This window comes from Rhinopithecus roxellana, chromosome 5 (genome assembly GCF_007565055.1).
Source record: "Rhinopithecus roxellana isolate Shanxi Qingling chromosome 5, ASM756505v1, whole genome shotgun sequence".
NCBI lineage: Eukaryota > Metazoa > Chordata > Mammalia > Primates > Cercopithecidae > Rhinopithecus > Rhinopithecus roxellana.
In genome coordinates this window covers 14,901,568-14,924,193 of record NC_044553.1, presented here as the reverse complement: position 1 = coordinate 14,924,193, position 22,626 = coordinate 14,901,568, and the positions used below count along the sequence as shown (strand labels likewise).

General features: G+C 38.9%; 1 protein-coding gene and 1 pseudogene across 4 annotated transcripts in view; both read right to left on the bottom strand.

Moving 5' to 3' along the window:
- The window catches only part of KIAA0586 (KIAA0586 ortholog), a 138,618-nt gene that overhangs the window by 17,092 nt on the left and 98,900 nt on the right, over window positions 1-22,626 (bottom strand). Inside the window, exon 30 of one of the 4 annotated variants that reach the window (XM_030931408.1) lies at window positions 16,368-16,627. The exons of the other annotated variants lie outside the window; for them this stretch is intronic. Coding sequence (XP_030787268.1) covers window positions 16,623-16,627 — 5 coding nt within the window. The 3' untranslated portion in view covers window positions 16,368-16,622. Of the gene's footprint in view, window positions 1-16,367; window positions 16,628-22,626 lie in introns of those variants that run through there. 4 annotated transcript variants of the gene reach the window in all.
- Window positions 15,589-16,311, bottom strand: LOC104657827 (annotated as a pseudogene).

The following is a 22,626-nucleotide window of genomic DNA, read 5'->3' as shown; positions in this document are numbered from 1 at the left end:
TTTGCACTTCTCTAATGACCAGAGATGATGAGCCTTTTTTCGTATCTTTGTTGGCCACACAAATGTCTTCTTTTGAGAAGTGTCTGTTTATATCCTTTGCCCACTTTTTGATGGGGTTTTTTCTTGTAAATTTGTTTAAGTTCCTTGTAGATTATAGATACTAGTCCTTTGTCAGATGAACAGATTGCGAAGATTTTCTCCCATTCTGTATGTTGCCTGTTCACTCTGATGATAGTTTGTTTTGCTATGCAGAAGTTCTTTAGTTTAATTAGATCCCATTTGTCTATTTTGGCTTTTGTTGCCATTGCTTTTGGTGTTTTAGTCATGAAGTCTTTGCCCATGCCTATGTCCTGAATGGTATTGCCTAGGTTTTCTTCTAGGGTTTTTAATGGTTTTAGGTCTTATGCTTAAGGCTTTAACCCATCTTGAGTTAATTTTTGTATAAGGTGTAAGGAAGAGGTTCAGTTTTAGTTTTCTGCATATGGCTAGCCAGTTTTCCCAACACCATTTATTAAATAGGGAATCCTTTCCCCATTGCTTGTTTTTGTCAGGTTTGTCAAAGATCAGATGGCTGTAGATGTGTGGTGTTATTTCTGAGGCCTCTGTTCTGTTCCATTGGTCTATATATCTGTTTTGGTACCAGTACCATGCTATTTTGGTTACTGTAGCCTTGTAGTATAGTTTGAAGTCAGGTAGCGTGATGCCTCCAGCTTTGTTCTTTTTGCTTAGGAGTGTCTTGGCTATAAGGTCTCTTTTTTAGGTTCCATATGAAATTTAAAGTAGTTTTTTCTAATTCTGTGAAGAAAGTCAATGGTAGCTTGATGGGGATAGCATTGAATCTATAAATTACTTTGGGCAGCATGGTCTTTTTCACAATATTGATTCTTCCTATCCATGAGCATGGAATGTTTTTCCATTTGTGTCCTCTCTTATTTCCTTGAGCAGTGGTTTGTAGTTCTCCTTGAAAAGGTCCTTCAAATCCCTTGTAAGTTGTATTCCTAGGTATCTTATTCTCTTTATAGCAATTGTGAATGGGAGTTTACTCACGATTTGGCTCTCTGTCTATTATTGGCATATAGGAATGCTTGTAATTTTTGCATATTGATTTTGTATCCTGAGACTTTGCTGAAGTTGCTTATCAGCTTAAGGAGATTTTGGGCTGAGACGATGTGGTTTTCTAAATATACAATCATGTCATCTGCAAACAGAGACAATTTGACTTCCTCCCTTCCTATTTGAATACTCATTATTTCTCTCTTGCCTGATTGCCTTGGCCAGAACTTCCAATAGTATGTTAAATAGGAGTGGTGAGAGAGGGCATACTTGTCTCGTGCCAGTTTTCAAAGGGAATGCTTCCAGCTTTTGCCCATACAGTATGATATTGGCTGTGGGTTTGTCATAAATAGCTCTTACTATTTTGAGATATATTTCATCAATACCTAGTTTATTGGGAGTTTTTAGCATGAAGGGGTGAATTTTATCGAAGGCCTTTTCTGCATCTATTGAGATAATCACATGGTTTTTGTTATTGGTTCTGTCTATGTGATGGATTACGTTTACAGATTTGCGTATGTTGAACCAGCCTTGCACCCCAGGGATGAAGCTGACTTGATTGTGGTAGATAAGCTTTTTGATGTGCTGCTGGATTTGGTTTGCCAGTATTTTATTGAGAATTTTCGCATTGATGTTCATCAGGGATGCTGGCCTGAAATTTTCTTTTTTTGTTGTGTCTCTGCCAGGTTTTGGTATCAGGATGATGCTGGTCTCATAAAGTGAGTTAGGGAGCAGTCCCTCTTTTTCTATTCCTTGGAATAGTTTCAGAAGGAATGGCAGCAGCTCTTATTTGTATCTCTGGTAGAATTTCGCCTGTGATTCTGTCTGGTCCTGGGCTTTTTTTGGTTGTTAGGGCTATTAATTACTGCTTCAATTTCAGAAGTTGTTATTGGTCTATTCAGGGATTTGACTTCTTCCTGGTTTAGTCTTGGGAGGGTGTATGTGTCCAGGAGTTTATCCATTTCTTCTAGATTTTCTAGTTTATTTGCGTAGAGGTGTTTATAGTATTCTCTGATGGTGGTTTGTATTTTTGTGAAATCAGTGATGATATCCCCTTTATCATTTTTTATTATGTCTACTTATTCTTCTCTCTTTTCTTCTTTATTAGTCTAACTAGTGGTCTATCCATTTTGTTGATCTTTTCGAAAAACCAGCTCCTGCATTCATTGATTTTTTGAAGGGTTTTGTGTGTCTCTATCTGCTTCAGTTCTGCTCTATCTTAGTTATTTCTTGTCTTCTGCTAGCTTTTGAATTTGTTTGCTCTTGCTTCTCTAGTTCTTTTAGTTGAGATGTTAGGGTGTTGATTTTAGATCTTTTGCGCTTTCTCCCGTGGGCATTTAGTGCTATAAATTTCCCTCTACATACTGCTTTAGCTGTGTCCCAGAGATTCTGGTATGTTGTGTCTTTGTTCTCATTGGTTTCAAAGCATTTATTTATTTCTGCCTTAATTTCATTATTTACCCAGTAGTCATTCAGGAGCAGGTTGTTCAGTTTCCGTGTAGTTGTGCAGTTTTGCATGAGTTTGTTAATCCTGAGTTCTAGTTTGATTGCACTGTGGTCTGAGAGACTGTTTGTTATTTCTGTTCTTTAGCATTTGCTGAGGAGTGTTTTACTTCCAATTATGTGGTCAATTTTAGAATAAGTGTGATGTGGTGCTAAGAAGAATGTATATTCTGTTAATTTATGGTGGAGACTTTTATAGATGTCTATTAGGCCTGCTTGGTACAGAGCTGAGTTCAAGTCCTGATTATCCTTGTTAATTTTCTGTCTCGTTGTTCTGTCTAATATTGACAGCAGGGAGTTAAAGTCTCCCACTATTATTGTGTGGGAGTCTAAGTCCCTTTGTAGGTCTCTAAGAACTTGCTTTATGAATCTGGGTGCTCCTGTATTGGGTGCATATACATTTAGGATGGTTAGCTCTTCTTGTTGCATTGATCCCTTTACCATTACGTAATGCCCTTCTTTGTCTTTTTTTTATCTTTGTTGGTTTAAAGTCTGTTTTATCAGAGACTAGGATTGCATCCCCTGCTTTTTTTGCTTTCCCTTTGCATGGTAAATATTCCTCCATCCCTTTATTTTGAACGTATGTGTGTCTTTGCTTGTGAGATGGGTCTCCTGAATACAGCACACTGATGGGTCTTGACTCATTATCCTATTTGCCAGTCTGTGTCTTTTAATTGGGGCATTTAGCCCATGTACATTTAAGGTTATTATTGTTATATGTGAATTTGATCCTGTCATCAGGATGCTAGCTGGTTATTCTGCCCATTAGTTGATGCAGTTTCTTCATAGTGCCAATGGTCTTTACAATTTGGTATGTTTTTGCAGTGGCTGGTACCAGTTTTTCCTTTCCATGTTTAGTGCTTCCTTCAGGAGTTCTTGTAAGGCAGGCCTGGTGGTGACAAAATCTTTCAGCATTGGCTTGTCCCTAAAGGATTTTATTTCTCCTTCACTTACGAAGCTTAGTTTGGCTGTATATAAAATTCTGGGTTGAAAATTATTTTCTTTAAGAATGCTGAATATTGGCCCCCCATTCTCTTCTGGCTTGTAGGGTTTCTGCAGAGAGAGCAGCTGTTAGTCTTATGGAATTCCTTTTGTGGGTAACCCAAGCTTTTTCTCTGGCTGCCCTTAACATTTTTTCCTTCATTTTAACCTTGGTGAATCTGATGACTACGTTCCTCGAGGTTGCTCTTCTTGAGGAATACCTTTGTGGTGTTCTCTATATTTCCTGAATTTGAATTTTGGCATGTCTTGCTAGGTTGGGGAAGTTCTCCTGGATAATATCCTGAAGAGTGTTTTCCAACTTGGTTCCATTCTCCTCATCACTTTCAGGTACACCAATCAAATTTAGGTTTGGTCTTTTCACATAGTCCCATATTTCTTGGAGGCACTGTTCATTCCTTTTCATTCTTTTTTCTCTATTCTTGTCTTCATGCTTTATTTCATTAAGTTGATCTTCAATCTCTGATATCCTTTCTTCAGCTTGATCAATTTGGTTATTGATACTTGTGTATGCTTCACAAAGTTCTTGAACTGTGTTTTTCAGCTCCATCAGGTCATTTATGTTCTTCTCTAAACTGGTGATTCTAGTTAGCAATTCATCTAACCTTTTTTCAAGGTTCTTAGCTTCCTTGCATTGGGTTAGAACATGCTCCTTTAGCTCGGAGGAGTTTATTACCTACCTTCTGAAGCCTACTTCTGTCAATTCATCAAATTCTTCTGTCCAGTTTTGTTCCCTTGCTGGTGAGGAGTTGTGATCCTCTGAAGAAGCAGCATTCTGGTTTTTGGAATTTTCAGCCTTTTTGCACTGTTTTTTCCTCATCTTCGTGGATTTATCTACCTTTGGTATTTGATGTTGGTGACCTTCATAAGGGGTTTCTGCGTGGATGTTCTTTTATGTTGATGTTGATGCTATTCTTTTCTGTTAGTTTTCCTTCTATTAGTCAGGCCCCTCTGCTGCAGGTCTGCTGGAGTTTGCTGGAGGTCCACTCCACACCCTGTTAGCTTGGCTATCACCAGCAGAGTCTGCCAAACAGCAAAGATTGCTGCCTGTTCCTTCCTCTGGAAGCTTTGTTCCAGAGGGGCACCCACCAGATGTGCTGCTGCCTTTCTTTCAGAGATGCCCTGCCCAGAGAAGAGGAATCTAGAGAGGCAGTCTGGCTACAGTGGCTTTGATATGGTGGGTTCCACCCAGTTCCAACTTCCTGGTGGCTTTGTTTACACTGAGGGGAAAACCACCTACTCAAGCCTCAGTAATGGCGATGCCCCTCCCCGCACCAAGCTTGAGTGTCCCAGGTCGACTTCAGACTGCTGTGCTGGCAGCGAGAATTTGAAGCCAGTGGATCTTACCTTGCTGGGTTCCATATGGGTGGAATCCACTGAGGTAGACCTTGGCTCCCTGGCTTCAGCCCCATTTCCAGGGGAGTGAATGGTCCTGTTTTGCTGGTATTCCAGGCACCACTGAAGTATGAAAAAAACTCCTGCAGCTAGCTTGGTGTCTGCCGAAATGGCCACTCAGTTTTGTGCTTGAAACCCAGGGCCCTTGTGGTGTAGGCACCTGAGGGAATCTCCTGGTCTGCAGGTTGCGAAGACCATGGGAAAAGCATAGTATCTGGGCCAGAATGCACCGTTTCTCACAGCACAGTCCCTCAGGGCTTCCCTTAGCTAGGGAAGGGAGTTCCCCAACCCTTTGTGCTTCATGGGTTAGGCAGCGCCTCACCCTGCTTCTGCTTACCCTCTGTGGGTTATACCCACTGTCTAACCAGTCCCAGTGAGATAAGCTGGGTACCTCAGTTAGAAATGCAGATATCACCCACCTTCTGCATTGATCTCGCTGGGAGCTGCACACTGTAGTTGTTCCCATTCAGCCATCTTGCCCAGGTCCCTAAGATATATCTTATACATATAATCTTAAATATATTCACTGAAAAGAAACAATTTCGGGCCGGGCGCGGTGGCTCAAGCCTGTAATCCCAGCACTTTGGGAGGCCGAGACGGGCGGATCACGAGGTCAGGAGATCGAGACCATCCTGGCTAATACGGTGAAACCCCGTCTCTACTAAAAAATACAAAAAACTAGCCGGGCGACGAGGCGGGCGCCTGTAGTCCCAGCTACTCGGGAGGCTGAGGCAGGAGAATGGCGTAAACCCGGGAGGCGGAGCTTGCAGTGAACTGAGATCCGGCCACTGCACTCCAGCCTGGGTGGCAGAGCAAGACTCCGTCTCAAAAAAAAAAAAAAAAAAAAAAAAAAAAAAAAAAAAAAAAAAAAAAAAAAAAAGAAACAATTTCGTTGAAAGTTAATTTATCTCCCTAACACTACATTGAACATGTGCCATCTTTAGCATTTCCTCATCAGCATCCTTTAAAGCTTAGGACTGGGCATGGTGGCTCACACCTGTAATCCTAGCACTTTGGGAGGCCGAGGTAGGCAGATCACAGGTCAAGAGATCAAGACCATCCTGGCCAACATGGTGAAACCCCGTCTTTACTAAAAATACAAAAATTAGCTGGGTGTGGTGGAATGAGCCTGCAGTCCCACCTACTTGGGAGGCTGAGGCAGTAGAATCACTTGAACCCGGGAGGCAGAGGTTGCAATGAGCAAAGCTAACACTTTAATAGCTCTTAATATATGTCAGGTTCTAGTGTAAGTGTATTTTATGTCTTTAATTACCATGAAATAGCTATACTATATTACAGACATGAAAAGCACAGAGAGGTTAAGTATTTTGCCCAGGGTCACCACCTAGTAAACAAATGAGCTAGGATTTGAGCTCATGCAATTTGTCTCCAAAGTGCCTCTAATTCTAAATAGAAGAACAGAATCATCAAAAACAACTGGAGTCTTTAATCAGTGTTTCTCAAAGGGTGGTCCTCCCTCTTCTGCATCCGAATAACCAGGGGTACTAGTTTAATGTTTACATTCCCAGGCCCCACCACAGGCAAACAATCAGTTCAGGATCTACATTTTATTAATAAATAAATACTACCAGAAAATTCTATGCCTGTTAAAGCTTGAGGAATACAGTATTAGAGACTAACAGTCTAGTAGTGGTTCATCCTACATGTATGATAAGACTATATCACTTCCCTGCTCTAATTTATTAATTTATTTTAGTTTTCAGTCAAGCTTTTAATAAAAAGATCATAAAATAACAGTTTCTCACAGCCATACATTAAGACTGCACACTTCTGAGGGGGGGGAGCAAGATGGCCGAATAGGAACAGCTCCAGTCTCCAACTCCCAGTGCAAGCGACACAGAACACCGGTGATTTCTGCATTTTCAACTGAGGTACTGGGGTCATCTCACTAGGGAGTGCCGGACAATCGGTGCTGGTCAGCTGCTGCAGCCCGACCACCGAGAGCTGAAGCAGGGCGAGGCATTGCCTCACCTGGGAAGCGCAAGGGGGAAGGGAATCCCTTTTCCAAGCCAGGGGAACTGAGACACACAACACCTGGAAAATCGGGTAACTCCCACCCCAATACTGCGCTTTAAGCAAACGGGCACACCAGGAGATTATACCCACCCCTGGCCGGGAGGGTCCCACGGCCACGGAACCTCCCTCATTGCTAGCACAGCAGTCTGCGATCTAACCGCAAGGCAGCAGCGAGGCTGGGGGAGGGGCGCCCGCCATTGCTGAGGCTTAAGTAGGTAAACAAAGCTGCTGGGAAGCTCCAACTGGGTGGAGCTCACAGCAGCTGAAGGAAACCCACCTGTCTCTGTAGACTTCACCTCTGGGGACAGGGCACAGCTAAACAACAACAACAAAAAAAGCAGAAACCGGCCCAGACGCCAACGACTCTGTCTGACAGCTTTGAAGAGAGCAGTGGATCTCCCAACACGGAGGTTGAGATCTGAGAACGGACAGACTGCCTGCTCAAGTGGGTCCCTGACCCCTGAGTAGCCTGACTGGGAGACATCCCCCACTAGGGGCAGTAAGACAACCCACACCTCACAGGGTGGAGTACACCCCTGAGAGGAAGCTTCCAAAGTAAGAATCAGACAGGTACACTCGCTGTTCAGCAATATTCTATCTTCTGCAACCTCTGCTGCTGATACCCAGGCAAACAGGGTCTGGAGTGGACCTCAAGCAATCTCCAACAGACCTACAGCTGAGGGTCCTGACTATTAGAAGGAAAACTATCAAACAGGAAGAACACCTATACCAAAACTCCATCAGTACATCACCATCATCAAAGAACAGAGGCAGATAAAACCACAGAGATGGGGAAGAAGCAGGGCAGAAAAGCTGGAAATTCAAAAAATAAGAGCGCATCTCCCCCTGCAAAGGAGCGCAGCTCATCGCCAGCAACGGATCAAAGCTGGTCAGAGAATGACTTTGACGAGATGAGAGAAGAAGGCTTCAGTCCATCAAACTTCTCAGAGCTAAAGGAGGAATTACATACTCAGCGCAAAGAAACTAAAAATCTTGAAAAAAGAGTGGAAGAATTGATAGCTAGAATAATTAATGCAGAGAAGGTCATAAACGAAATGACAGAGGTGAAAACCATGACACGAGAAATACGTGACAAATCCACAAGCTTCAGTAACCGACTCGATCAACTGGAAGAAAGAATATCAGCGATTGAGGATCAAATGAATGAAATGAAGTGAGAAGAGAAACCAAAAGAAAAAAGAAGAAAAAGAAATGAACAAAGCCTGCAAGAAGTATGGGATTATGTAAAAAGACCAAATCTACGTCTGATTGGGGTGCCTGAAAGTGAGGGGGAAAATGGAACCAAGTTGGAAAACACTCTTCAGGATATCATCCAGGAGAACTTCCCCAACCTAGTAGGGCAGGCCAACATTCAAATTCAGGAAATACAGAGAACGCCACAAAGATACTCCACGAGAAGAGCAACTCCAAGACACATAATTGCCAGATTCACCAAAGTTGAAATGAAGGAAAAAATCTTAAGGGCAGCCAGAGAGAAAGGTCGGGTTACCCACAAAGGGAAGCCCATCAGACTAACAGCAGACCTCTCGGCAGAAACTCTCCAAGCCAGAAGAGAGTGGGGGCCAATATTCAACATTCTTAAAGAAAAGAATTTTCAACCCAGAATTTCATATCCAGCCAAACTAAGTTTCATAAGTGAAGGAGAAATAAAATCCTTTACAGATAAGCAAATGCGTAGAGATTTTGTCACCACCAGGCCTGCCTTACAAGAGACCCTGAAGGAAGCACTAAACATGGAAAGGAACAACCGGTACCAGCCATTGCAAAAACATGCCAAAATGTAAAGACCATCGAGGCTAGGAAGAAACTGCATCAACTAATGAGCAAAATAACCAGTTAATGTCATAATGGCAGGATCAAGTTCACACATAACAATATTAACCTTAAATGTAAATGGACTAAATGCTCCAATTAAAAGACACAGACTGGCAAACTGGATAAAGAGTCAAGACCCATCAGTCTGCTGTATTCAGAAGACCCATCTCACATGCAGAGACATACATAGGCTCAAAATAAAGGGATGGAGGAAGATCTACCAAGCAAATGGAGAACAAAAAAAAGCAGGGGTTGCAATACTAGTCTCTGATAAAATAGACTTTAAACCATCAAAGATCAAAAGAGACAAAGAAGGCCATTACATAATGGTAAAGGGATCAATTCAACAGGAAGAGCTAACTATCCTAAATATATATGCACCCAATACAGGAGCACCCAAATTCATAAAGCAAGTCCTTAGAGACTTACAAAGAGACTTAGACTCCCATACAATAATAATGGGAGACTTCAACACTCCACTGTCAATATTAGACAGATCAACGAGACAGAAAGTTAACAAGGATATCCAGGAATTGAACTCATCTCTGCACCAAGCGGACCTAATAGACATCTATAGAACTCTCCACCCCAAATCAACAGAATAGACATTCTTCTCAGCACCACATCACACTTATTCCAAAATTGACCACATAATTGGAAGTAAAGCACTCCTTAGCAAATGTACAAGAACAGAAATTATAACAAACTGTCTCTCAGACCACAGTGCAATCAAACTAGAACTCAGGACTAAGAAACTCAATCAAAACCGCTCAGCTACATGGAAACTGAACAACCTGCTCGTGAATGACTACTGGGTACATAACGAAATGAAGGCAGAAATAAAGATGTTCTTTGAAACCAATGAGAACAAAGATACAACATACCAGAATCTCTGGGACACATTTAAAGCAGTGTGTAGAGGGAAATTTATAGCACTAAATGCCCACAAGAGAAAGCTGGAAAGATCTAAAATTGACACTCTAACATCACAATTAAAAGAACTGGAGAAGCAAGAGCAAACACATTCAAAAGCTAGCAGAAGGCAAGAAATAACTAAGATCAGAGCAGAACTGAAGGAGATAGAGACACAAAAAACCCTCCAAAAAAATCAATGAATCCAGGAGTTGGTTTTTTGAAAAGATCAACAAAATTGACAGACTGCTAGCAAGACTAATAAAGAAGAAAAGAGAGAAGAATCAAATAGATGCAATAAAAAATGATAAAGGGGATATCACCACCGACCCCACAGAAATACAAACTACCATCAGAGAATACTATAAACACCTCTACACAAATAAACTAGAAAATCTAGAAGAAATGGATAATTTCCTGGACACTTACACCCTTCCAAGACTAAATCAGGAAGAAGTTGAATCCCTGAATAGACCAATAGCAGGCTCTGAAATTGAGGCAATAATTAATAGCCTACCCACCAAAAAAAGTCCAGGACCAGATGGATTCACAGCTGAATTCTACCAGAGGTACAAGGAGGAGCTGGTACCATTCCTTCTGAAACTATTCCAATCAATAGAAAAAGAGGGAATCCTCCCTAACTCATTTTATGAGGCCAACATCATCCTGATACCAAAGCCTGGCAGAGACACAACAAAAAAAGAGAAATTTAGACCAATATCCCTGATGAACATTGATGCAAAAATCCTCAATAAAATACCGGCAAACCGGATTCAGCAGCACATCAAAAAGCTTATCCACCCTGATCAAGTGGGCTTCATCCCTGGGATGCAAGGCTGGTTCAACATTCGCAAATCAATAAACGTAATCCAGCATATAAACAGAACCAAAGACAAGAATCACATGATTATCTCAATAGATGCAGAAAAGGCTTTTGACAAAATTCAACAGCCCTTCATGCTAAAAACGCTCAATAAATTCAGTATTGATGGAACGTACCTCAAAATAATAAGAGCTATTTATGACAAACCCACAGCCAATATCATACTGAATGGGCAAAAACTGGAAAAATTCCCTTTGAAATCTGGCACAAGACAGGGATGCCCTCTCTCACCACTCCTATTCAACATAGTGTTGGAAGTTCTGGCTAGGGCAATCAGGCAAGAGAAAGAAATAAAGGGTATCCAGTTAGGAAAAGAAGAAGCCAAATTGTCCCTGTTTGCAGATGACATGATTGTATATTTAGAAAACCCCATCGTCTCAGCCCAAAATCTCCTTAAGGTGATAAGCAACTTCAGCAAAGTCTCAGGACACCAAATTAATGTGCAAAAATCACAAGCATTCTTATACACCAGTAACAGACAAACAGAGAGCCAAATCATGAATGAACTTCCATTCACAATTGCTTCAAAGAGAATAAAATACCTAGGAATCCAACTTACAAGGGATGTAAAGGACGTCTTCAAGGAGAACTACAAACCACTGCTCAGTGAAATCAAAGAGGACACAAACAAATGGAAGAACATACCATGCTCATGGATACGAAGAATCAATATCATGAAAATGGCCATACTGCCCAAGGTTATTTATAGATTCAATGCCATCCCCATCAAGCTACCAATGACTTTCTTCACAGAATTGGAAAAAACTGCTTTAAAGTTCATATGGAACCAAAAAAGAGCCCGCATTGCCAAGACAATCCTAAGTCAAAAGAACAAAGCTGGAGGCATCACACTACCTGACTTCAAACTATACTACAAGGCTACAGTAACCAAAACAGCATAGTACTGGTACCAAAACAGAGATATAGACCAATGGAACAGAACAGAGTCCTCAGAAATAATACCACACATCTACAGCCATCTGATCTTTGACAAACCTGAGAGAAACAAGAAATGGGGAAAGGATTCCCTATTTAATAAATGGTGCTGGGAAAATTGGCTAGCCATAAGTAGAAAGCTGAAACTGGATCCTTTCCTTACTCCTTACACGAAAATTAATTCAAGATGGATTAGAGACTTAAATGTTAGACCTAATACCATAAAAACCCTAGAAGAAAATCTAGGTAGTACCATTCAGGACATAGGCATGGGCAAGGACTTCATGTCTAAAACACCAAAAGCAACGGCAACAAAAGCCAAAATTGACAAATGGGATCTAATTAAACTAAAGAGCTTCTGCACAGCAAAAGAAACTACCATCAGAGTGAACAGGCAACCTACAGAACGGGAGAAAATTTTTGCAATCTACTCATCTGACAAAGGGCTAATATCCAGAACCTACAAAGAACTCAAACAAATTTACAAGAAAAAAACAAACAACCCCATCAAAAAGTAGGCAAAGGATATGAACAGACATTTCTCAAAAGAAGACATTCATACAGCCAACAGACACATGAAAAAATGCTCATCATCACTCGCCATCAGAGAAATGCAAATCAAAACCACAATGAAATACCATCTCACACCAGTTAGAATGGCAATCATTAAAAAGTCAGGAAACAACAGGTGCTGGAGAGGATGTGGAGAAATAGGAACACTTTTACACTGTTGGTGGGATTGTAAACTAGTTCAACCATTATGGAAAACAGTATGGCGATTCCTCAAGGATCTAGAACTAGATGTACCATATGACCCAGCCATCCCACTACTGGGTATATACCCAAAGGATTATGAATCATGCTGCTATAAAGACACATGCACACGTATGTTTATTGCGGCACTATTCACAATAGCAAAGACTTGGAATCAACCCAAATGTCCATCTGTGACAGACTGGATTAAGAAAATGTGGCACATATACACCATGGAATATTATGCAGCCATAAAAAAGGATGAGTTTGTGTCCTTTGTAGGGACATGGATGCAGCTGGAAACCATCATTCTTAGCAAACTATCACAAGAACAGAAAACCAAACACCACATGTTCTCACTCATAGGTGGGAACTGAACAATGAGATCACTTGGACTCGGGAAGGTGAACATCACACATCGGGGCCTATCATGGGGAGTGGGGAGGGGGGAGGGATTGCATTGGGAGTTATACCTGATATAAATGACGAATTGATGCGTGCTGACGAGTTGATGGGTGCAGCACACCAACATGGCTCAAGTATACATATGTAACAAACCTGCACGTTATGCACATGTACCCTAGAACTTAAAGTATAATAAAATAAATAAATAAATAAATAAATAAATAAATAAATAAATAAAATATAATAATAATAAAAAAAAAGACTGCACACTTCTGAATGGAGAGATCACTCAATGGTGAATTGCTTTTTTATGACACTAGACGGCTGCGTAGCTGCATCTCTGGCCTGAATTTATTTGAGGGTAATGTATTCTGAACTGAAAATAATCAAGCTTCTCTTTTTATTTTCATTATATGAACAAAAACGTGTAGAACTGGTTTAGTGGAATAATTCACTGTTATATGATTGAAATAGTCTGCCTAATTTCTATAAAATTAAAGTCACTAAAAAATTTTTAGTAAATGATTACTAGGTTGATTAGAAGGACAGCATTTGTAACTTGCAGTTAATTTGGAGGGCACTGTGGTATAATAAAAATAATACTGAGGTCGAGAGTGGTGGCTCATGCCTGTAATCCCAGCACTTCGGGAAGCCAAGGTGAGAGGATCACTTGAGCCCAAGAGCTCAAGACCAGTCTAGGCAATATAGCAAGACCCATCTCAATAATAATAATAATAATAATAATAATAATAGTAATAATAACAATAATAATGTTCAACTAGAAGTAAGATCAGATGCTACTGCTAATCGTGATTGCAACCTTTGGCTTTGTTGAACTGGAGATGGTTCCTCTGCTCCCAAGTCTTAAGTATTTACCTCATTAATATCAAAAGGTAAAGATTTTTATCAACTCTATTTTTACCTCTGTGATTATAAGGTTAAATTATTTGTAATAGCTGTTGAATAAAAAGGCTACTGATTGATCTAATAGTCTAAATTATATTTTATATCAATTTGATTTCTATTTTAAAAATCGTAATAAAATCTCTAAAGTCAAGTTTCAGGAAATCTGGTTCAGAACAATGAAAGGGTTGAAGAGGTTGTTGGAATGTTGGCAAGTCTTCAAAACAATCCTCGTGTATGGTTTTGGTGAGATGTGTTTAATGTCAAAAAGACGAGAAAAACCCAAGCTCTCCATATACGGTGTATAACTGATTCCACAAAAAGGAAATTAAATAATTTCCACAATTAAAATGCTTCTATATTGAAAAGGAAATTACTTTTAGTACCAACAAGTAAAAATGTTATAGAAATCCTTGCATAATATTCAATGTCTTATTTAACAGATTTTCCATGTCAATCCTTTATGCATTTTGCTCATTGTGAGGGATCATCCTTAGTTACACACATTTGTCTGTTTGATTTATATATATATATATATATATATATATATATATAACATAGATATAGACATTATATATAGAGAGATATGCATATATATATTCTATCTCTTAAATCAAAAGTATAAATCCTTTCACACTGGAACAGTTAAAATAATCACCTATGTTTAAAAATCCATTATTACACCAGGGAAATATTTTTTCTCATATGGATTATGCCTCTCTCATCCAAGCATCTTCACACAAAATGTAAGAAATGTATATACATAAAAACAATCTGCAAGTTGACCTAACACACTTGTTGCCACGTTTATTTTTCAGCACCATAAGAAAAAGGTGACAAGTTGACAGTATAATTATAGAAAGATGTTTGTCTTTTCATATTTAATAGTATTCTAACAAATTATTTCTGAGATGCAGTGTTTTAAAGAAATTATCCTTCTCAACTACCCCTTTCTTCTTCTTCTTCTTCTTCTTCTTCTTCTTCTTCTTCTTCTTCTTCTTCTTCTTCTTCTTCTTCTTCTTCTTTTTTTTTTTTTTTTTTTCCTGGTTTAATTTGGACTTGTTTCTTTTGAGAAAAAAAGGTCCCAAACATCAGGGTGTTCACAAAAATAACCCACAGTATCAACTCTAGAAACAAATCTTAAGACTATAACACTAATTATTTTTCTAGAGGATGCATTTGACATGCCAGCTCTCATTCACAAAAATACGTTGTTGCATTTGTGTTGAACTGCCTCACACAGCACACTAATGTGGGGGTGTAATATACATACTTCTAACTCAAAGCTGCTTTCAGGAGCTACTCAACTAAAGGAGATTGCCTTTGCAGTTAGGGAAGCAATTACTGAACTTATGTATGAATGAAAAGAACTGTACTCCCTCATACAAGAGCTTATTTGGAGAAGTTGCCAAAATTATTATACCTTTTTTTGTTACGTCATAAAGAGGTATCAACATTAAAAGCAAAATTTACAGGGTAAGACTTAACAAAACTATTAGGAGGATCAAATGAGGTGAAAATGGAACTAGGTGCAGGGCAATATGAAATGAATAAGGAAGATTGGGAAACATGGCAGTGCTGAAGAACGGAAGGATGGGAAAATTGATTTACAGCACCCACGTAAGAAATATGGGTAAGATTCTAACCCTGCGGGCGGGTGCTCAGCCTGTAATCCAGCACTTTGGAGGCCGAGGCGGGCGACAAAGTAGATATCGAGTCCTGGCTAACACGTGAAACCCGTCTTGAATACAAAAAACTAGCCGGCTAGGTGGGCGCCTAGTCCCACTACTGAGGCTGAGCGGAGAATGCGTGAACCCGTAGCGAGCTTGCAGTGACTAGATCGGCCATGGCCTCCAGCTGGTAAGAGCGAGACTCGTCTCAAAAAAAAAAAAAAAAAAAAAAAAAAAAAACCAAAGATTCTAACACTATGTGCTTGAGTCATCTTCACCAGTGGAACTGTCTCTTGTCATCCTCTATCCTTCTTCAGCCTCTTTTTCATCATCCTTGGTCAACTCCAGTTGGTCATCTCCCAATCTTCATTGTCATCATCATCCAGCAGGACCCCCTCCTCAACAAAGTCATCTGCACCCACCTCAGACTCCATCTTCACATTAGTCTCATCGTTCTTCATGGAACTGCTGCTGTGCTCCCCTTCTGACTTATCATTCTTTATCTCTACTGCTTGTTTCCTGTGTTCCTTTTCAATTTTTTTCCAAGTTTTCTAAGAGAGAATTCACTTTTTGTTTTATCTGGGTCAATTCTTTCTTAATGGCCTGAAGGTCATCTCCTTTCAACTTTCCAGACTTGGAAGATCCTCGCTGTCCTCTCTTAAAATTGCAGCCACTTTTTCCCCTTCGTGAGGTGTTTCCTGATACACACTGACATTTCGAGGGCACTACAGTCCGAGCAATAGAAGGAGGAGGAACACGGGCTAGGTAATTGTACACCCTATCATCATAATCCCGCTGAAAGTCATGGTCCAAGTCAAAAGAGGAGCTGTACATCTCCGCCTACGGCAGCCTTGGCATTTCTCTCATTAACACATTGAACGAAGGCAAAGTCCTTATGAACAGAGCAGCCCACAATTTTGCCATACTTCAAAAAGACTGCCTCCACATCAGATTTCTTGAGCACAAGAGTGTTGAGATTCCCAATGAACACACGGGAGTTCATGGAGTGAGGATCTGTCTTGTCGGTAATGTTGCTGGCCACTGTGTTAGATGATGAGGCTTCTCACAAAGCCGCAAACGTAGCTGAAGATCACAAAAATCTCACAGAAGTGGGGAGGCAGAAGAGATTCGAATCTGAGACTCCTACTCCCGGGTTCTATGTGGAGAAGCCGACTGCTGCTCAAAGTTGGCAGGCGGCCACAACCGCTCAGTCTTCATCTCTTCACAAAATGGCCTTTCTTCCTTTTATCCCTGGAGAGCAGACGCTTTGTTTTATCCATCTCTCTAGGGCCGCAGCACTTTCTATGGTACTTTATGTAAAGGGATGCTAAAAAAGATTAACCTAAGAATGAATGCACAATGGAATATTATTCAGCTATAAAAAGGAATAAAGTAATGATATCTGCTACAACATGAATGGACCTTGAAAACATTATGTTGCCAGGTGTGGTGGCTCACACTTGTAATCCCTGCACTTTGGGAGGCTGAGGTGGGCAGATTGCTTGAACTCAGGAGTTCAAGACCAGCCTGAACAACAGAGTGAGACCTTGTCTCTACAAAAAATGAAAACAAAATTAGCTGGGCATGGTGGCACACACCTGCCATCCCAGCTACTCAGGAGGCTGAGGTGGGAAAATTGCTTGTGCCCGGGAGGTCAGAGGCTGCAGTGGGCCATGATCACACTACTGCACTCCAGCCTGGGTAACAGAACAAAATTCTGTCTCAACAACAACAACAACAACAAACCCAAAAAACTAAAAGAAAACATTATGTTAAGTGAAAGAAGCCAAAAAGAAAAACCACATCTTGTGTATGATTCCACTTATATGAAATGTCCAGCATAGGAAAATCCATAGAGACAGAAGGTAGATTAGTGGTTGACAGGGATAGGGTTGGGGAGGGCAGAATGGAAAATAACTACTAATAGATATGGAGTTTCTTTTTAGGGTGAAGAAAATGTTCTGGAATTAGAAAGTGATGATAATTCAGCAACTTTTTGAATATACTAAAAACCACTGAGAATTTAAAAGGGAGAATTTTACAGTATGTGAATTATATCTCAATTTAAAAAGAAAGAGTGAATGAATGTCCACACTATTTTTCTCTCTCATCTAAAGTTCAAAAAGATTGCCCATGAACTAATATCTAAGCTGATTTAATTTTCCCCACCCTTGGGCATATTCTTGGCTGCCCCTACCCTCTATTCAACTATTATGTCCTCAAACAATAAAAAATTTATGTTAATACTATAAAAGAAATCAATCTTTTGGAAAAGCAAATAAAAATCACTTTAGATTAGTCCACTGTGGCTGTTTGCACGACTGTCTACATTAAAAAGAGACAGTAATGGAAAAATTATTGTAATGAAATATTCTCATTTTTCTCTTCCCTTCCTTCTTCCGTCTCATTACTAAATAACAGAATTAAATGTTGTTTGGGGTTAATAGCAAATGATATAATCATCAAATTCAATTCCATGAGTATTTACTGATCACCAAAGTGCTACACTGGGAAACAAGCTCTCTTAAATAAGAAACAGATAACATATCTTAAAAACAAATCACAAAACTATCCCATATATCACTTTCTTTGGAATATTAAATAATCAGTCCAGGAAATACAGAGATGGTAAAAGCAGCTCTTGTCAACAAGCTGTTAAGTCACACGATAAATATTTGTTAAATGCGTATTCAATAAATAGTACAGCATCAGCTTTGCAATTGAGTCGATCTGGGCTGGAATTCCAGATCTTCATTTTCTATATTGTGTGCTTTGGGAAAATTAGTTAACCTTCATGAATCTTATCATTCTCTCTTGTAAAACAGGAATAAAACTACCTGAGCCAGGCATGATGGCACACACCTGCAGTCCTAGCTACTTGGAAGTTGAGGCAGGAAGATTGCCTGAGCCCAGGAGGTTGAGGATGAAATGAACTACGATCATACCCCTGCACTCCAGCCTGGGTGACAGTGAGACTCTGTCTCTATAAAACAAACAAACAAAACTACCTGCATGGCATGGTACTGTGATGAATAAATGAAATAATGACATAGAACGCACCTAGCAAATCTCTGGTAAATGTATTCCCCTGTTTTTTGTTTTGTTTTGGTTTTGAGACAGCGTCTCACTCTGTCATCCAAACTGGAGTGCAGTGGTGTGATCTCAGCTCACTGCAACTCCCGTCTCCTAGGCTTAAGCAGTTCTTATGTCTCAGTTTCCCAAGTAGCTGGGACCACAGGCATGTGCTACCACCTCCTGCTAATTTTTGTATTTTTAGTAGAGATGGGGTTTCGCCATGTTGGCCAGGCTAGTCTCGAACTCCTGACCTCAAGTGATCCACCCGCCTCAGTCTCTCAAAGTGTTGAGATTATAGGTGTGAGCCACTGTGCCCAGCCAAAAACTATTGTTAAGATTATGATTATGTTCAAGGCAGAAAACAGCTAAGGAAAGAGAGTGGGTTAAAATGAATAAGACGTTCTCAATTGGAGGTTCAGTAAGGACTCAAAGATGGAGCTGAATGTTGAAGAATAAGTAATTTGTAGGCATATAAAAGTGGGGAGAGAAGGAAACTCTGGGTGGAAAGAAGATAATGCAGAAAGGCATTGAAGCTTAGAAGCGTAGAGTGTGGAGGGCACTCAATTAATATTTACTGAGTTAAACTGGGTTGATTACACATTATATTGGATGTGCCAGTGAAAAACACAAGTTTTTGAGCTGACAGTTCTTCCCTTTCTGAAATCTAAACAAGAAAATTTTAAACAAGAGTATTTCCACTGTAGATTTATTAGCACATACAATTTTTCTTTGTTTCTAGTTAGTAACTATTAATTATAAAACATAAATGTTTCAGACTTCTAGTCTAAATGGAATGTATTTTTAAATAAACACCTAAAAATTCAATTTACATTGTATTGAAGATATAATGTATTATAAAATATGTCAAACTATCTCCTCCTAAAGTGTTAACATAAGAAAAAGATGTAAGAGTAAATAAATGTAATACAGTGTCACATTTACACACTTTTTAACAACAAAACCTTTTATACCTTCCCAAGTGATAAGCTTTTAGTACAAGCTAATTAAGAAAATTCATAATAAGCAAAGGAAGTGTCATAAACTCGGTAATATGTACATCATTTTATTGAAGTATAATTTATAACCAGTAAGACTAACCATTGAAAAATTCATAGTTATATAGACACTACCCCAATCAAGATATATACTATTTCCATCACAATGGAAAAAAGTTCCCTCCTGCCATTTGTTGTCAAACTCTTCTTCGAGGCAACCACTGACCTGTTCTCCATATCTATAGTTTTGCCTTTTCCAACAAATTTTGCCTTTTCCATATAAATGGAATCATACAGTATGTAGCCTTTTAACTTCTTTCACTACATTTAATGCAATTGAGATTCATCTGTGCTGTTGTGTGTGTATCAGCAGTTCATATCTTTTCATTGCTGAGTACTATTCCATTGTATGAATGTATCACACAGATTGTTTATCCATTTACTTGTTGAAGGATATTTTGGTTGATTCCAGTTTGGGGTAATTATAAAGGAAACTGCTAAAAAGTTTTGAATACAGGTTTTGTGCGAAAATAAGTTTTCACTGCTCTTGAGTGAATACATAGGCAATGGACTGCTGAGTCATATGGTAAATTTATGCTTAATTTTATAAGAAACTGTCAAACAGTTTTCCAAGGTGCATGTTGCATTCTTCATTCCCACCAGCAATGTATCAGAATTAGAATTGATCTATATCCTCACCAACATGTGGTAGTATCAGTTTCTTTGCTTTTAGTCAACCTAATGGGTATTTAGCAGTATTTAATTTTTAATTTGCATCTTCCCAATTACTAACGATATTGAACAATTAATTTTCCATGTGCTTATTTGCCATACAAATATCTTTTTTGGTGAAGTATCTGTTCAAATCTTTTATTCATTTTAAAAATTGAGTTGTTTGTTTTCCTAGTGCTGAGTTTTGTAAGGTTTAAAAATATATTCTGGACATAACTACTTCATCAGAAAGCAAATTTGCAAATATTTTCTTCCAGTCTGTGATTTGTCCTTTTTCATTCTCTTAACACTGTCTTTTGAAGAACAGAAATTTTTATTTTGATTAAGTCCAGTTATCAACAGTTTCTGCAATATCTTAGAAATCTCTGCCCAACCAAAGGTCACAAAGAAAAATTTTCTCCTATATTTTCTTCTAGAAGTTTTGTAGTTTTAGGCTTTACATTTAGATCTATGATCCATGTTTTAGCTCATTTTTGTATGTTTGTGAAATGCAGATTGAGGTTCATTCTTTTGTATATAGATGAGCTCTGTCCAAACACCATTTGTTGAAAAGATTATCCTTTCTCCATTGAATTGTCTTTCCCATTTATAAAAATCAATTGATCAACTGATCATAAATGTGTGGACTTCTTTTTGAATTCTCTATTCTATCCCACTGATGTTTATGCCAGTACCCCACTGTCTTGATTACTGTAGCTTTATAATAAGTCTTACAGTTATATAGTATAATCTTCCAACTTTATTTTTCTTTTTAAAAGTTATTTTGGCTATTCTAGGTCCTCTGCATTTTCTTATGAGCTTTAGATTTAGCTTGTCAACTTCTACCCAAAAATCCCTGTGGGAATGTTTTCGAGATTGCACTGAATCTATACATCGATTTGGAGGGAAATGACATTTTAAATTCTGCCTTGTCCCTTTGGCAAATTTTGTGCAGGACAGTTTCCAACCACTCTCCCAACAATAAGAAACTTCTAATAGTGCTGATAAAAGATTGTGGGACAAGACTATTTCCTTCTTCTCCGCCACGAGTGGATTCCTTTTTTCCTGTACCCTTCCCCCAGCCACAATAGGTTTTCACCTACACCCTGGAAATAACAGATGTGTTGGCTCTTCCTCAGTGGCTTAAGGCTTTTGTTCTTAAAGGAGAAGGGTCAAAGAGGGCATCCTGCCTTTCTGGCAGTGACAGTCACTCCCTTCATTCAGGCCTGCACCAGTGAGGGAGACTCTCTGCCTTTCCCCACAATCTTTCTCTAGAGGTCTGTGTAGAAGATGCCTACAAGTGGGTGTGAACTCCACTTGTATCTGTGACTACCAGTGGTTCTATACTTGGCCTTTAGCAACCCACTAAAAAGTTTAACCAAATACTTCTTATCTGCTTGATTGGTGCCTGGTGTCTCTTTCTGTGATCGTACTCTGTCACAAGTGAGACAGTGCTTGTGTCTCATCTCTTTTTGGAGGACTCTGTCTTTCCTTCGACTTTAGGCTACTTAGTTGCTCTGCATCAGAAGCTCTCTGATAAGTTCAAGAAATGTTAATGATTTTGAAGTTTATCTGACATTTTATTATAGTTAGGGTGAAAGTGACAGTCTTTCCAATTTCCTCATCCTAGGTGGAAACAAAACTCCCAAATTCAGCAACATTTCAAAGTGAATTTATTTTTTGTTAATCAATAATAGCATGGATTTGTGGAAAACGCATTTATTCAGACATTGCTTGTTACACATTTGGATTCACATATTTTTGGCACACTTATTAGTCTGTGCCCCAATCCCTCCCTATCAGAGATCTACACAAATAGTTTTGAAATCCCTATCATATCTTAAGATTTTTAAAAATCAACTTAAAACCCTTTTAACTATGGTTTTGAAATTACTAAGGTCAACTGTAGTTCTGATCGCTATTGTAATTTAGCTAAATTTCAAATACAAAGGCAAAAAATGCACCATTCTATTAAAAAAGAAAAATTATTTGCACATGTGGTCAAAAATAGCTTCTAAGAACATATAAGTTTGAATTTTCTACTACTTACACATTTAAAGTCATTATCACAGTTATATGAGTATAAAAGGTGCTAAATTGGCTGGAATTTAACTCAGGACATATTGCCAGAAAGAAACATTTGTGATTTTGTGTTTCCCACAAAAATGTAAACTGATTTTGACAAATAACAGCAATTACGCCTATTACTTTTAGCACTTTGATACTTATTTTCTGAGTAACGTGTAATCTACAAATAAGAAAAACTGAAAAGTGCTGTGATTTTTTTCAAGCAAATTTGACAGTCCAATCTACCACAGCATTTTACCATAAAACATATGACTTATTTTTTCCCCACTGACTGATAGTAGTATATAGCATGTCTGACTTTGTAATGATAATTTATTATGATGGTCTAAAAATTTAAAGAGAAAAAAAGAAGGAAAATAATTTTTAAAGTATACTATTTTAATACATTACTTTATAGAATTTAATTATTCCTGGGCTCATCACAAATATATGGACTTATAACTAGCCTCTCATTTGTACTGATGAAAGTTAA